The 13,893-nt window shown below is 42.8% G+C and overlaps 1 protein-coding gene across 6 annotated transcripts in view; it reads left to right on the top strand.

Moving 5' to 3' along the window:
* EFCAB8 (EF-hand calcium binding domain 8) overlaps positions 1 to 13,893 on the top strand; it is a 145,344-nt gene that overhangs the window by 60,380 nt on the left and 71,071 nt on the right. For 5 of the 6 annotated variants that reach the window (XM_077111401.1, XM_077111409.1, XM_077111390.1 and 2 more), the window contains 6 exons: positions 543 to 653; positions 4,105 to 4,332; positions 8,152 to 8,222; positions 8,979 to 9,183; positions 10,466 to 10,663; positions 12,140 to 12,277. In XM_077111401.1, coding sequence (XP_076967516.1) covers positions 543 to 653; positions 4,105 to 4,332; positions 8,152 to 8,222; positions 8,979 to 9,183; positions 10,466 to 10,663; positions 12,140 to 12,277 — 951 coding nt within the window. Of the gene's footprint in view, positions 1 to 542; positions 654 to 4,104; positions 4,333 to 8,151; positions 8,223 to 8,978; positions 9,237 to 10,465; positions 10,664 to 12,139; positions 12,278 to 13,893 lie in introns of all 6 variants that reach the window. The other variant, XM_077111428.1, reaches the window with a different exon arrangement.

Genomic DNA, 13,893 nt, shown 5'->3' with positions numbered 1-13,893 from the left:
AGGCTGACTGCCAGTATTTGTTGAATTAAATAGGCCTTTGAAACTCATTTCAGATCATTAAAAAATATCAATCCCTTGCTCTTTGTCAGGAACTGAGAATATACTAAGTAAATGTGCCATCTCTCAAGGAATTTGAAGTAGAACAACAACAGATAATTTCAGCAGAGAGTGTTAAGTGTTATGATATAGGTATATGCTGGCTGCTTCAGGGAGCACTGAAAAAGGATCCTTAGCCTAGGCTGGTAGGGGAGGAGGGTGGTTAGGGAAAGCTTCCTGGAGCAGGGGCCACCCGATTGAGGTTTTAAGCCTCAGAAGTTATAAGGTGAGAGGGACATTAGGTAGGAATTGGATTTAAGGTTCTAGGAACATTATGGTTTGTGAAGCCCAGCCCTGGGGAGTGGTGGCATGGAATAAGCTAAGGCTATCAGCAGTCCTGACGAGGGGCTGGGAGCCTTACTAGGCTCCATTTATTGGATGTTTCTCTTTGGGTCCTTCCCAGTTCTTCTGACTGCTCAGCTGTCTGCCTCTCTCCTCACTTGCAGATTGGGATCCTAAAAGGGTACTTGGAGTCCCAGGGGCCTCAGAAAGCAGGGGAACCTGCAACTCACAGTGCACCCTTGTGTGCTATTCTCTACAGCAAGATCTTTAAGCAGGTGAGCAGGCAACACTTACCCCAGAGGCTGACTGGAGGTGACATGGGGCAAGACTTTACCTCCCGGGTGCCTATATTTGCATCCATGGAACAGTCAGCTCTGGTTGTGTGGTTGGGGCAGAAATCAGTTGGTTTTGATGGTGGTGCTGGAGTAGCAGGATGTACGTGAGAACTGGCCTTGCAGATAGATTGGCCTGATATCAAATTCCAGCTCCAACACTTGGTCCTGGAATCACCTGACTCCTATGGACCTCGGTGCCGTTGTCTGATTGCCTTAGATCAGTTCTGGAGAGAGGCCATCTTTGTAAATAGGGTGAGATGTAAAACTATCATGCAGGGTACCTGCAAAGTTCCCAGGGTGGGTGCTGTTGCTTGGTTACATTTTCCAGGGAGACCATTGTTTGGCTTTGTCCACTGTGGGAAGGGAGGGAGGGCCAGGCAGAGATCTGGTTCTGAGTGGATTCTCTGGGCTGGGCAGGGCAACTGAGCATCTGGAATTGTTTTCAAGGTGTGGGAGCAGAAAGGGCTGCTAGGGCTTTTGCCCACTTTCCTGGGGACCCCATTTGTGGCCTCAGCTCTGGGCAAGGCAGGCTACATCTGCTGCAGAGGCAGCCTTTGGCTCCATGAAGCTGGATCTCACTTCTCTGGGCTTCCCTCTTTTCATGGCTCTTCAGTGTCTTCAAACAATTAAAAAACTTTTTTTCTCCCCAGTTTTTTAAATTTTCAACAGGAGGGTTGGTCTATAACAGTGTTACCTTACTGCTATTGCATTTTTTTTTTCAAATTTATGTTCATTTATTTTATTTTTGTTTTATTGTTATTTTATTTCAATTTGTTATTAAAAATATTTTAACACACAAAATAAAACGTTAACATAATCTGTAATTCACAAAATCATCATTTAGTTGCGTATTCATCATTTCTTAGAACATTTGCATCCATTCAGAAAAAGAAATAAAAAGACAACATAAAAGGAAATGAAACGAAAACAGGAAAAAAACCCACGATTATACCTACCGTACCCCTTACCCCTGGCTTTCACTGATCACTAGCATTTCAAACAAAATTTATTTTAACATTTGTTCCCCCTATTATTTATTTTTATTCCACACGTTCTACTTGTTTGTTGACAAGGTAGATCAACGGAGCATCAGGCACAAGGTTTTCACAATCACACAGTCACATTGTGACAGCTGTATCATTATACAATCATCCTCAAGAAACATGGCTACTGGAACACAGCTCTACATTTTCAGGGTTCCCTCCAGCCTCTCCATTACATCTTGAAGAACAAGGTGATATCTACTCAATGCATAAGAATAACCTCCAGGATAACCTCTCGACTCTGTTTGGAATCTCTCAGCCATTGACACTTTGTCTCATTTCACTCTTCCCCCTTTGGTTCGAGAAGGTTTTCTCAATCCCTTGGTGCTAAGTCTCAGTTCCTTCTAGGACTTCTGTCCCACGTAGCCAGGAAGGTCCACACCCCTGGGTGTCATATCCCACGTAGACAGGGGGAGGATGGTGAGATGGCTTGTTGTATTGGTTGGAGAGAGACCTGCCCATGTTTGGGGGTTGAAAAGGAAGAAGAGAGCCCACTCCACCTTTCTTCGCAGGAATGAAGAAGGGGCTCAAATGGTCAAGGGGCTGCTTCTAAGTGGCCCTGATGCCTGTCGGCCTTAAGGTCACCCTGCCTGTCTCCAGCTGGTCAGGTGGCTTAGCCGTCCCCAGGGAGACTAGGTCAGTCCAGGCAGCCACTTCCCTCCCACCAGTGACCTGGAGCCTCCCAGCCCCAGGGAAGTTCCAGCCCTGAGCCTTTCCTCCTGCCTGGCATGTCCCTGCCCCTTGATAGGCTCACTTGCACTCCAGATCTTATACTGCCCCCTTGCCCCCCAAAATAAAAGATGTAATTTGGGATGAATTTTGAAGTGCATGATGGTAGTTTGTTTTCACGCTTTTGTCATAACCTTCCAGGGCATGTTAGCCTGCAGTGTATGGGTGTCTTCCCACCAGTATAAGGCACTGAGTTAGAGTCAAGCCAGGACTAGCTCACAATTTTGCATCCTAGTTATCAAAGTAGAGAAGTTGACAGGGATTCTTAATGCCTTTGCCCTCCTTTATGGTCATTCTTTTAATGGAATCATAAGGGAATTTCCTTAGCAGGTGTGGAAATTTTAGGCACATACAGACCAAAATGTTTAATTCTTGGCTATTAGAGGAAGTTGTTCCCAATTTAATGAATTCCCCAGCAGAATATTCCTTTACAATGATAGTTTTACTTGCTGTCTCTAACACTCTTAGAGAGTGTTCTAGTTTGCTAGCTGCCAGAATGCAATATACCAGAAATGGAATGGCTTTTCAAAAGGGAAATTTAATAAGTTGCTCGTTTACAGTTCTAAGGCTGAGAAAATGTCCCAATTAAAACAAGTCTATAGAAATGTCTAATCAAAGGTATCCAGGGAAAGATACCTTGGTTCAACAAGGCCGATGAAGTTCAGGGTTTCTCTCTCAAGTGAGAAGGCACATGGCGAACACAGTCAGGGCTTCTCTCTCGGCTGGACAGGCACATGACGAATACGATGCCATCTGCTAGCTTGGTCTCCTGGCTTCCTGTTTCATGAAGCTCCCCGGGAGGTGTTTTCCTTCTTCATCTCCAAAGGTCGCTGGCTGGTGGACTCTCTGCTTCATGGTGCTGCAGCATTCTCTGCTCTCTCTGAGTCTCCTGCTATTGCATTTTAACAGTTTAATGGCAGCCAAATATTTCATTGGGTGGAGTGACCCTATTTTATTCTCAACATTCTCCTACTTTGGGGAAAGTTAGTTATTTTCCTGTTTTTGTTGTTGTTTTTGCATGATTGATGCTGTGGTAGGTGTCTTTTCAAATTAGGGATTATTTTCTCAGGATAGATTCTGGTATGTGCTATTTCTTAGGTAAAGGGAACTTCACCAAACTGCTTCCTTCTAAAGAGAAGTGTCAGGTTGCACTGCCCCATGATACAGAGGAAGGCCTTTTTACTAGAGTGACTTGAAAGTCTGTTTCTCAAAAAATAGGGGGAAAAAAGGCTAAAATATATTGGATAGATGGAAATACTAACGATCAATGAGAGGGAGGGGTAAGGGGTGTGGTATGTGTGAGTTTTTTTCCTTTTTTCTTTTTATTTCTTTTTCTGAATTGATGCAAATGTTCTAAGAAATGATCATGGTGATGAATATACAACTATGTGATGATATTGTGAGTTATTGATTATATACCAAGAATGAAATGATCATATGGTAAGAATGTTTGGTTTTGTATGTGTTACGTTTAAAAAAAATAATAATAATAATTAAAAAAAAAAAGTCTGTTTCTCATTGCATGAAGGCGGGGGCTGGGTTAGCTTCAGCCATGACTGGCTGGAGAGAGAGGGTACTGGCCTCTCCAGGAGCCCCCAGTTGTCTGTGCTCTCCCACAGGTGGTGAGTGGCAGCCTGAAGGGCATGGTGAGTGTTTGGGACATCGTGACAGGCAGGAGGATGATGCAGTTCTCTGTGGTGAACGCCCAGAATGTGGAGCTGACCGCCATGGCCCTGGATGAGTCGGAGCGGTGCCTGCTCACAGGTTTGCGTGATGGCACAATTACGATGTGGAACTACAATATTGGTGACTGCCTGCTGACCTTCCCCAAACATGACCAGTTGGAGGTTAGTCTGGTTTGTTAGCTGGAGCTAAGGAGGTTCAATTGAGAAGTAAATTACAGCTCCCAGGACCATAGGATGCACTATTAGATGCCTTCCTGAAAGGATGTACTGCAGAGTCATCAAAGAGTTTGGGCTCTGGAGTCAGACTGTGGGCTCAATGCCCCATGAGCCTTTGGTTTCTTAGGCATAAAATGAAGATAGGCAGCACTAAGCTTTCCACAAATGTCAGTTAATATTGTCTTTGGATTTGGTGGCATTTCTTTCTTTCTTTTTTTTTTTTGTTTTAAATTTTTTTAAAAAATACCAAAAAACACCAAATGCAAACATTCTTAACTTTTGATTATTCCGTTCCACATATATAATCAGTAATTCACAATATCATCACATAGTTGCATATTCATCATCATGATCATTTCTTGGAACATTTGCATCTATTCAGAAAAAGAAATAAAAAGACAACAGAAAAAAATTCATACATTCCATACCCCTTACCCCTCCCTTTCATCAATCACTAGCATTTCAATCTAAATTTATTTTAACATTTGTTCCTCCTATTATTTATTTTTATTCCATATGTTTTACTCATCTGTTGATAAGGTAGATAAAAGGAGCATCACAAGATTTTCACAATCACACAGTCACATTGTGAAAGCTATATCATTATACAATCATCTTCAAGAAAAATGGCTACTGGAACACTGCTCTACATTTTCAGGCAGTTCCCTTCAACCTCTCCATTACATCTTGACTAACAAGGTGATATCTATTTAATGCATAAGAATAACCCCCAGGATAACCTCTCGACTCTGTTTGGAATCTCTCAGTCATTGATACTTTATTTTGTCTCATTTCACTCTTCCCCCTTTTGGTTGAGAAGGTTTTCTCAATCCCTTGATGCTGAGTCTCAGCTCATTCTAGGGGTTTTCTCAATCCCTTGATGCTGAATCCCAGCTCATTCTAGGATTTCTGTTCCACTTTGCCAGGAAGGTCCACACCCCTGGGAGTCATGTCCCACATAGACAGGGGAAGAGCAGTGAGCTTGCTTGTTGTGTTGGCTGGAGAGAAAGACCACATCTGAGTAACAAAAGAGGTTCTCTTGGGGGTGACAATTAGGCCTAATTTTAAGTAGGCTTGACCTATCCTTTGTGGGGTTAAGTTTCATATGAACAAACCCCAAGACTGGGGGCTCAGCCTATAGCTTTGGTTGTCTGCACTGCTTGTAAGAATATCAAGAATTCAACTTGGGGAGGTTGAATTTTCCCACTTTCTCACCATTCCCCGAAGGGGACTTTGCAAATACTTTTTTATTCACTTTTCAAATCACTCTGGGATTTATTGGAAAATCACTCTGGACAAACCAACAAAATCCCATGTCCTACTCAAGGTTCCATGTACTTATGGTGTTCAATTAAGCTGTCTACATAAGTTATGTAGGGAAATGCACTAGTCAAAATATAAATTTTCGGATTTGGTAGCATTTCTTATTCCACATGTTGGCACTTTGGATTGCATTTCTAGTGGTGGGGTCAGGTGATTTAGGGTGACCTACTTTTCCCCTGATTTGGGAAATGTCTGACAGGATTATGGGGACAGTCTGTGGATGTTGCATAGAGCAAAATCAGCAGCCCCATTTTGGAATTTGGGCCCATTATTTTGTCCCTGTGACACAATCCTTTATTGATTTATTTTTAAAAATATTTTTAATGAGAAGTCTTCCCACACATGCAGTCCATACATGTTGTACAATCAGTGGCTCACAATATCATGACATAGTTGTGCGTTCATCACTGTGATCATTTTTTAGAACATTTGCATTACTCCAGAGAAAGAAATAAAAAATAAAAACTCATATATATCATACCCCTTACCCCTCCTCTCACTGACCACTAGTATTTCTATCTACCCAATTTATTTTATCCTTTATTCCCCCTATTATTTATTTATTTTTAATCCTTATTTTTTTTTACTTGTCTGTCCATACCCTGGGTAAAAGGAGCATCAGACACAAGTTTTTCATAATCTCATGGTCACATTAAAAAGCTATATTGTTATACAATCATCTTCAAGAATCAAAACTACTGGAATACAGTTCAACAGTTTCAGGTAATTCTCTCCAGCCACTCCAATACACCATAAACTAACAAGGGATATCTATATAATGCATGAGAATAACCTCCAGGATAACCTCTCAACTCTGTTTGAAATCTTTCAGCCACTGAGACTTTGTCTCATTTCTCTCTCCCCCCCCCCCCCTTTTTTTTCTCTTCCCCTTTTTGGTCATGAAGACTTTCTCAATCCCATGATGCCAGGTCCTGGCTCATCTCAATAGTTCTGTCCCGTGTTGTTAGGGCGATTTATATACCCCTGGGAGTCATGTGCCACGTAGCAGAGAGGGCAGTGAGTTCACCTTCTGAGTTGATTTAGAGAGGCCACATTTGAGCAACAAAAGAGTTTCTCTGGGGGTGACTCTTAGGCATAATCATCAATAGGCTTAGCTTCCCCTTACAGGAATAAGTTTTATAGGGGCGAACCTCAAGATCGAGGGTTCAGCCTATTAATTTGGTTGTACCCACTATTTGTGAGAATATCAGTAATTCCCCAAATGGGGAACTTGAGTATTTCCCCTTTCTCCCCAGTCTCTCAAGAGGACTTTGCAAATACTTCTTTATTCACTGTAGAAATTACTCTGGGATATATCAGGACATCACACTAACTTGTACAAACCAACAGGATCTCATACTGTATTCAAGATTCCATGTACTTATGGTATTCAAGTAAATTGACATACAAGTTAAAATAGATAATATGCTACCCAAAATACAAATTTTGCACCAAATAAACATCTCTCCCTTTGGTCTCTCACAGAAGTTGAAGATTTAAAATATGGGCCATATCATCCTTTACCCTCTATTCTGATTTACCTTAGTCCTATCCAGATCAGCTTAATTCATATCTCTAGTTGAAGTCTGATCACTTTTCAACTTTTTAAACAGTTCCTGTATGGGGTACTGCTGACTTTCATAGCTTCAGTGCTCTAACTCTCAGTCTCAGGTGTCACAGAAATACCTGAAGTTTCTGGGAACAACCATGTTATGTACAAATAGCTCAGTATCTCAGAATTTAGAAATAACAATTACAACTCTTGAATATATGTGACTGCTATATAAGAGCTATAATCTAGGCCTTTACAATAGGTTCCAACCTGATAATCCATGCTCTCGACTTCACCAAGTTTGTACATTATAGGTAGTGCATATGAGTGAGGCATCACAATATTTGCCTTTTTGTTTCTGCCATTTCATTCATCATACCTCACAACTTCTGTTCCTTCTTGCAGCTGCTCTGTAAGCCTCTGTATGTATACACCACAGTTCTCCCTTCCTTCCCTCAGTCTTTGTACCCTTAGGCCACCTCCATCCATTGCAAACCTCAAACATTGTTGCCACAAACACCAGTGTGCAAATGTAAACTTTAAAGGACACAATCCTTCAACCAAAGGAGCATTTGGCCAAGAAACTAGAAAAATGAGTACTGGTCCAGTTTCTACTGAGAAACTATTTGACCTTAGCCAGGTCGCTTATCTGTTCTCTAGTTTCCCTCTCTGTATAATGGATACCTCTTCTGTCTCTTTTAAATTCATCAAATGAGATAATGGTATATGAGAGCAACCTGAAATATATATAGTGGTGCCAACTATAGGAAATTCTTAATTGTTATTGAGTGTTTTGATTTCTTGCCTGTTACCTTTAGGAAGACATTTGGGACTCAGAGCCATTTTCTCTGAGGAGATTTAAGAGTTCTATTTCCTTTAATCTTTCTCAGATTAGTGGGATTATCCATATGAACAAAGTATTCTATGTGACAGGATGGAGTAAGAGAATCACTTATTTCATGTGAGTAGTGAAAATGTGTGGTGAGTAGATAGGGGCAGCTCACTGTTCTCTTTACTCCCAATGGCTTCTTCATTTCTTGCTTTCCTGGTGGTTGGGACATCAAGCAGGAAATTAGTGGTGGGAAAGGTTCAGGCTTCATCTGCCCCTCCATTTATTCATACATCATTCATTGAGGCTGATATGCTCTAGCTTTGGGCTAGGTGTGGGTATGGGTATACATAGGAGTGAAGGAGTCCCTGCCCTGGAGTTAAGTTCATTGGGAAAGGCAGTGAATTATGAAGTATGGTAAGCACTGTGAAAAAAAGAAAGCATAGACTCCTATGGAGGGAGGAAATGAAAACTTGATTTGTTTTTGAGAGAAGTTCAGAAAAGGCTCTGCTGAAGATGTTGCAGATGGAGTGAGATATGAAGAGTGGGCAGATGGGATCTCAGTGGGGCAGCAAAGAACTTGGGATGGGATGAGCATTCCAGGTAGAGGGAATATATGTAGAGGCCCTTCCTCTTTAGGCCATAGTTTCCCTTTATAAAAACGTTAATCTTTACCCAAGCAGAGACCCAAGGACAAAGTCTTTCTGGTAGGCATGTAGTAGATGCTTAGTAAGTGAGGTCAGTGGGGCAAGGCTTCCACCCTGCTTTGACATTTGAGAGTGTCCTTGTTTGAGTCTGCTCCCTAGCATCCTAAAGGTCTCAGGGTTCCCCCCAGTAGAGTATTAACCTCTGAGCATTCAACCCCCTTGTCTCTGGCTATGTGCACAGGTTCCACAAGATCAAGCCGGTGCTCTCGTGCTTTCACTGTCCGATCTTCCACAGTGAGGATGTCCTGAGCATGGCCAAGTACCAGAACCAGTTCCTTGGGACCTCCTCCTACAATGGAGATATCCTCTTCTGGAATGTCAGTTGGCTCAAACCAATCTTAAATTTCAATGCCTCCAAGAGCCCCTTGCCCTCACAGCCCAGGAGGGTATGGTCTTCTCACCTTTCTCTCAGTTGTGGGCCAGAATCACACAGAAGGCAGTAGGGGCACCTGGGAAGTAGAGGGGATGGAGGTATCATGTTCTGGAGTGGGGAGGAGAGCCCCAGCTCCAACTCTGAACTTGTGTAAAGTCTTCTTGGTTTATTCCTTGTCCCTCACCAGAACCTTCAATCACTGGGCTCCTGCTGAGCCCTGGTGGTAGAGGGATGCAGGATCAGGACTGGGGTCAGAGGGCTATAGACATGAATAGTTTGTGGACTCTGCCATCAAAGGGCTGTCTTGGGGGGCAGGGCTGGTGGCAATACTTAACATGCATTAGTGAGCACAGTGGTAGCTCCTCACCATGGGGGCATGAGTGAGGAAGCAGATAACTCTTTCAAGGAGAGAGCCTCCTTGGAGGAGACTGGAAGGCTTTAAGGAATTATTTTAGGTTTTTAACAATAAACAATAGTAGCCCTGGGCCTCCACTTTTGTTAGTGCAATCTAGTTAAGTCTCACAGCAATGTTGTGTGATAGCTTCTACAATTATCCTCATTTGACAGATGAGAAAGCTGAGGTACAGAGAGGTTAAGCAGCTTGCCTAAGGACACACAGACAAGAAATGTTAGTCAGGATCTAAATCCAGGCAGTTTGAAACCAGAGCCTGGGATGCTTGCTAGTCCAGTCTTCTCTAGTAGATTACAGACTCCTTGAAGATGGTTTATATTTTAATCCATCACTTTTACCCATTACTACTCGAAGCTCATTATGCTCACTTAGCAGGGATTTACATAGCAGGGATTTACATAATCCATGCAGCCTCTGAATTACCATATTTTAGTAGCCTAAAGCTAGAAAGAGTTTTTATGGGTCACATCATCGCAAGTTTTCAAACCAGATTGGGTAGAGATGCTTGAAGGCTTCTGCAGTAGCAGGGGCAAGGAAACTCCAGTGGGTAGGGCTTCACTCAGCTCAGTTTTTATCTATTTTATATTTTGGAGCTTCCCTTAAGATTAAAAGCAACTTAAAAAATATTTGAAAGCCACTGCCTATTTTACAGATGAGTCCCTCCCAGGATATGTGCCCTGCCTGTGGATACTCAGTACATTAGCAGTCAGCCCAGGGATGGGATTAATAAACTCTGGTTTGAATGCTTCTGAGGTTGTTCAGTTTTTGGGAAGCAAACCGTGAGGTGGCTGAAAGGCCCTAACCTGTTGGCATTGGGTCAGCGAGGCTCTGCAGTTCCTCTGGGACATTGCAAACCTCAAGGGCTGCCCTCACCCTGTTGCAGGTGGAAGAAACAGAGGGCTACCTGTCCAGCAGATGCTTTATGACGGAGGAGAAATGGGCATACAGGCAGCCCCACAAGCTCTCTGGCTCCAGTGCCAGGACTGTGGCCAATGCCAGCCTGAGGCAGAATCTGGTGTCAGCCCCCCCAGTGATGAGACACTCAAGAGAAAACGAATCTGACAGACTTTGGCCAGAGCAGGTGGGAGATAATGCCAGATCAGGTGATCACCCTTATGCTTAGGCCAACCTCATTTGTTTGTTTTCTTATTTGAATGACCTTTTCCCAGAATGCCTTTAGGGCCCATCAACTCACTTGCCTTGAGCACTGCAGGCTTGGCAGAGTACCACCCTGCTTTTGGCCTGACAGCAGCACCTCCCCCTGTATCTAACCCACTCTGCTGCCCTTAGCCTGGGTAGGTCCCTTTCCAGAGCACAGAGTACAGGCTCAAATATCTGGTGCCTGCCCATGCAAAAAACAAAAACTTTTTTAGTCCTGGAAAAGACCATGCTTCTCTCCAAGATTTGAATATAATATCATAACATAACCCTGATACTTCAGACTAAGATAATGAGTGCCTTATAGTAATGTAAATTGTCGACATATTATAGCAGAATTATGTCTTAGCAGATTATATTAGATCTGCCTCTAGATTGCCCTATGCCTGAGAAGTCTTATGTTTTGGGCAGGACCCAAAGGGAACACAGCCCAGAGGATTTAAAACTAGATGTTAGATCCTAGGCTGCTGTCTCAGTCCTCAAGCTCAAGTCACTTGGCTCTGGCCCTGGCCACCCAGGTGCAGAAGTGAGCTATATGGGGCACCTACCTACTCGCAACAGGCCTTACCTTCCCAGACACAGATACCAATGGGAGGCCCAGGTAAGGCAAACCACTTTTCTCCTCCTCTGGGGCCTTCATTTCTGCCCTAGTATTAGCCATTCCAAGGATGATTGACAGTTATGTTTTGAGGAGCATAGAGGGAAAGAGCAGGTAGACCTACTTTCTTCCTCTTTGCAGGAAATGGCTGGGGAGTACAGTGATCCCTCTTGAGGGGTTGTAGAGGAGCCAGTTGGGTGGTTTAAGCAATCAAAGTCTGATTTCCATTCCTGGGAACTAAACACTGCCTTCTCAAAACATGCGAATTCTCAGGCATAGGGCAATCTAGAGGCAGATTTAATATAATCTGCTAAGACATAATTCTGCTATAATATGTCAACAATTTATATTACTATAAGGCACTCATATTATCTTAGTCTGAAGTATCAGGGTTATGTTATGATATTGCATTCAAATCTTGGAGAGAAGCATGGTCTTTTCCAGGATCAAAAAAGTTTTTGTTTTTTGCATGGGCAGGCACCAGGAATCAAACTTGGGCCTCCGGCATGGCAGGAGAGATCTCGGCCTGCTGAGCCACCATGGCCTGCCCCAAAGAATGTTTTTTTCTCCAAAGTAAACCCAGATCTCTGACCTACAGAGCAGAAACTGCTGGTAACTTAAAATGGACCTTTTCTAGCATCAAGTTGTTTTAAGACCCAGAATCTACTGGAGACTTTTTACAGGATGTTGTTAAATACTGAGTGGCTACTCTTTCACTGATTGCTTTGGTTTTCTCTTTCTCTATGGGGTGGGTAGACACCCACTCTCATTGTGACTTGGGAGGCCAATTTTGCTTTCCAGAAACCTCTCAGTGCTGGCGGTTCCAGGAAGCCAAGCATCCGCTATGTCAGACAGTCAGTTCCCGGAGAGGCGGAAAAGATAAAAAAATGTAGCCGGAAGAAGACGGTATTGCAGTACTCCACGGCATCGGTGGAGAAGGTTGGCCTTGCTCAGTTCTTTCTGGGATGTGAGCCAGGGAGGGAGTGATCAGAATAGGGCTGGGAATGCAGTGTCCATAAGCCTGGGGGTCCCTGCGCTTGGGCCTGGGGAAGGGGTGCCAAGTTGCCTAGGGAGGTGAGCAGTGTCCTTCCTGGCTGGTGTTACCTGGGAAGGTATCATATAGGACATGTGAGTGAGGATTAGTCTATTTCTGTTCTTTCTTCTTCCTGTAGGGTTCTAGGGTTTCGGAGACTTGAGGACAAGGGTAACAATGCTGTGCTGGTTTGAAATGATGTATGTACCCTAGAAAAATCATGCTTTAATCCTAATCCCATTTTGTAAAGGCAGCTGCTTCTTCTAATCCCTATTCAGCATTGTATGTTTGAAACTATATTTAGATCATTCCCTGGAGATGTGATTTAATCAAGAGTGGTTGTGAAACTGGATTGAGTGGAGGTGTGTCTCCACCCATTTGGGTGGGTCTTGATTTGTTTCTGAAATTCTATAAAAGAGAAAACATTTTGGAGAATGAGAGCAGAGCAGAATGACGTAGCCATGAGAAGCAGAGTCCACCAGCCAGCGACCTTTGGATATGAAGAAGGAAAACGCCTCCCAGGGAGCATCATGAAACAGGAAGCCAGGAGAGAAAGCTAGCAGATGACACCGTGTTCGCCACATGCCTTTCAAGATGAGAGAGAAACCCTGACTGTGTTTGCCATGTGCCTTCTCACTTGAGTGGGAAACCCTGAACTTCATTGGCCTTCTTGAACCAAGGCATCTTTCCCTGGATACCTTTGATTGGACATATCTGTAGACTTGTTTTAATTGGGACATTTTCTCAGCCTTAGAATTGTAACTCATTTAGCAACTCATTAAATTCCTGTTTTTAAAAGCCATTCCGTTTCTGGTATATTGCATTCTGGCAGCCAGCAAACTGGAACAAATGCCTTCAGAGCTGTCCTGCAGAGGTAGGGTAGAGAGCGAGTGACTGTACATATCCCTTCCACCCCTCACTCCTAGTTTCTGAGTGTTCTTTTCCCTCTTTTAAAAATTACCTTAAAAGTTTTAAGAGCAATTTATGCTAGTTGATAAGCAACAGCAACAGTAATATAGAGATGTGTAAGAAAAAAAATAAAAACCCCCAAATCTCACTCCACCCTACCAGTGGTCTCTGCTATCAGATTGGCTTTAGTCTTCATACTTTTTTATAGACCAGTGATGTAAAATTATAGCTCTATAATGCCATTTGCTTTTTTTTAACTCAAAATACATCCCGAGTATGTTCTCACTTCAATAATTTGGACTTATCTTGTTCTTTTGTTTAGTTATCTCATTCTTTTAAATAATTGTATAGTGTCCATAGTTTGAATGTAGAATAAACATACCAGTCTTCTATTGACAGGCATGTAGTTTAGTTCCAATTTTTAACTTTAACCAACAGAACTGCATTGAATATCCTTGCTCATACATTTTTTTTGTATGCTGTATGGTGGGGTCACATTTCATTATTTTTTCCATGTGAGTATCCTGTTACTGCAGCACTATTTGTTGAATTTTTCTTTGTTGGTTTGTTTTTTGGGAAGTGCAAGGATCGGAAATTGAACCTGAGTCTCCCA

This window comes from Tamandua tetradactyla, chromosome 1 (assembly GCF_023851605.1).
Source record: "Tamandua tetradactyla isolate mTamTet1 chromosome 1, mTamTet1.pri, whole genome shotgun sequence".
NCBI classification, from domain to species: Eukaryota; Metazoa; Chordata; class Mammalia; order Pilosa; family Myrmecophagidae; genus Tamandua; species Tamandua tetradactyla.
Note: the sequence above shows the minus strand (reverse complement) of the source record. Positions and strands in the feature narration are given on the sequence as shown.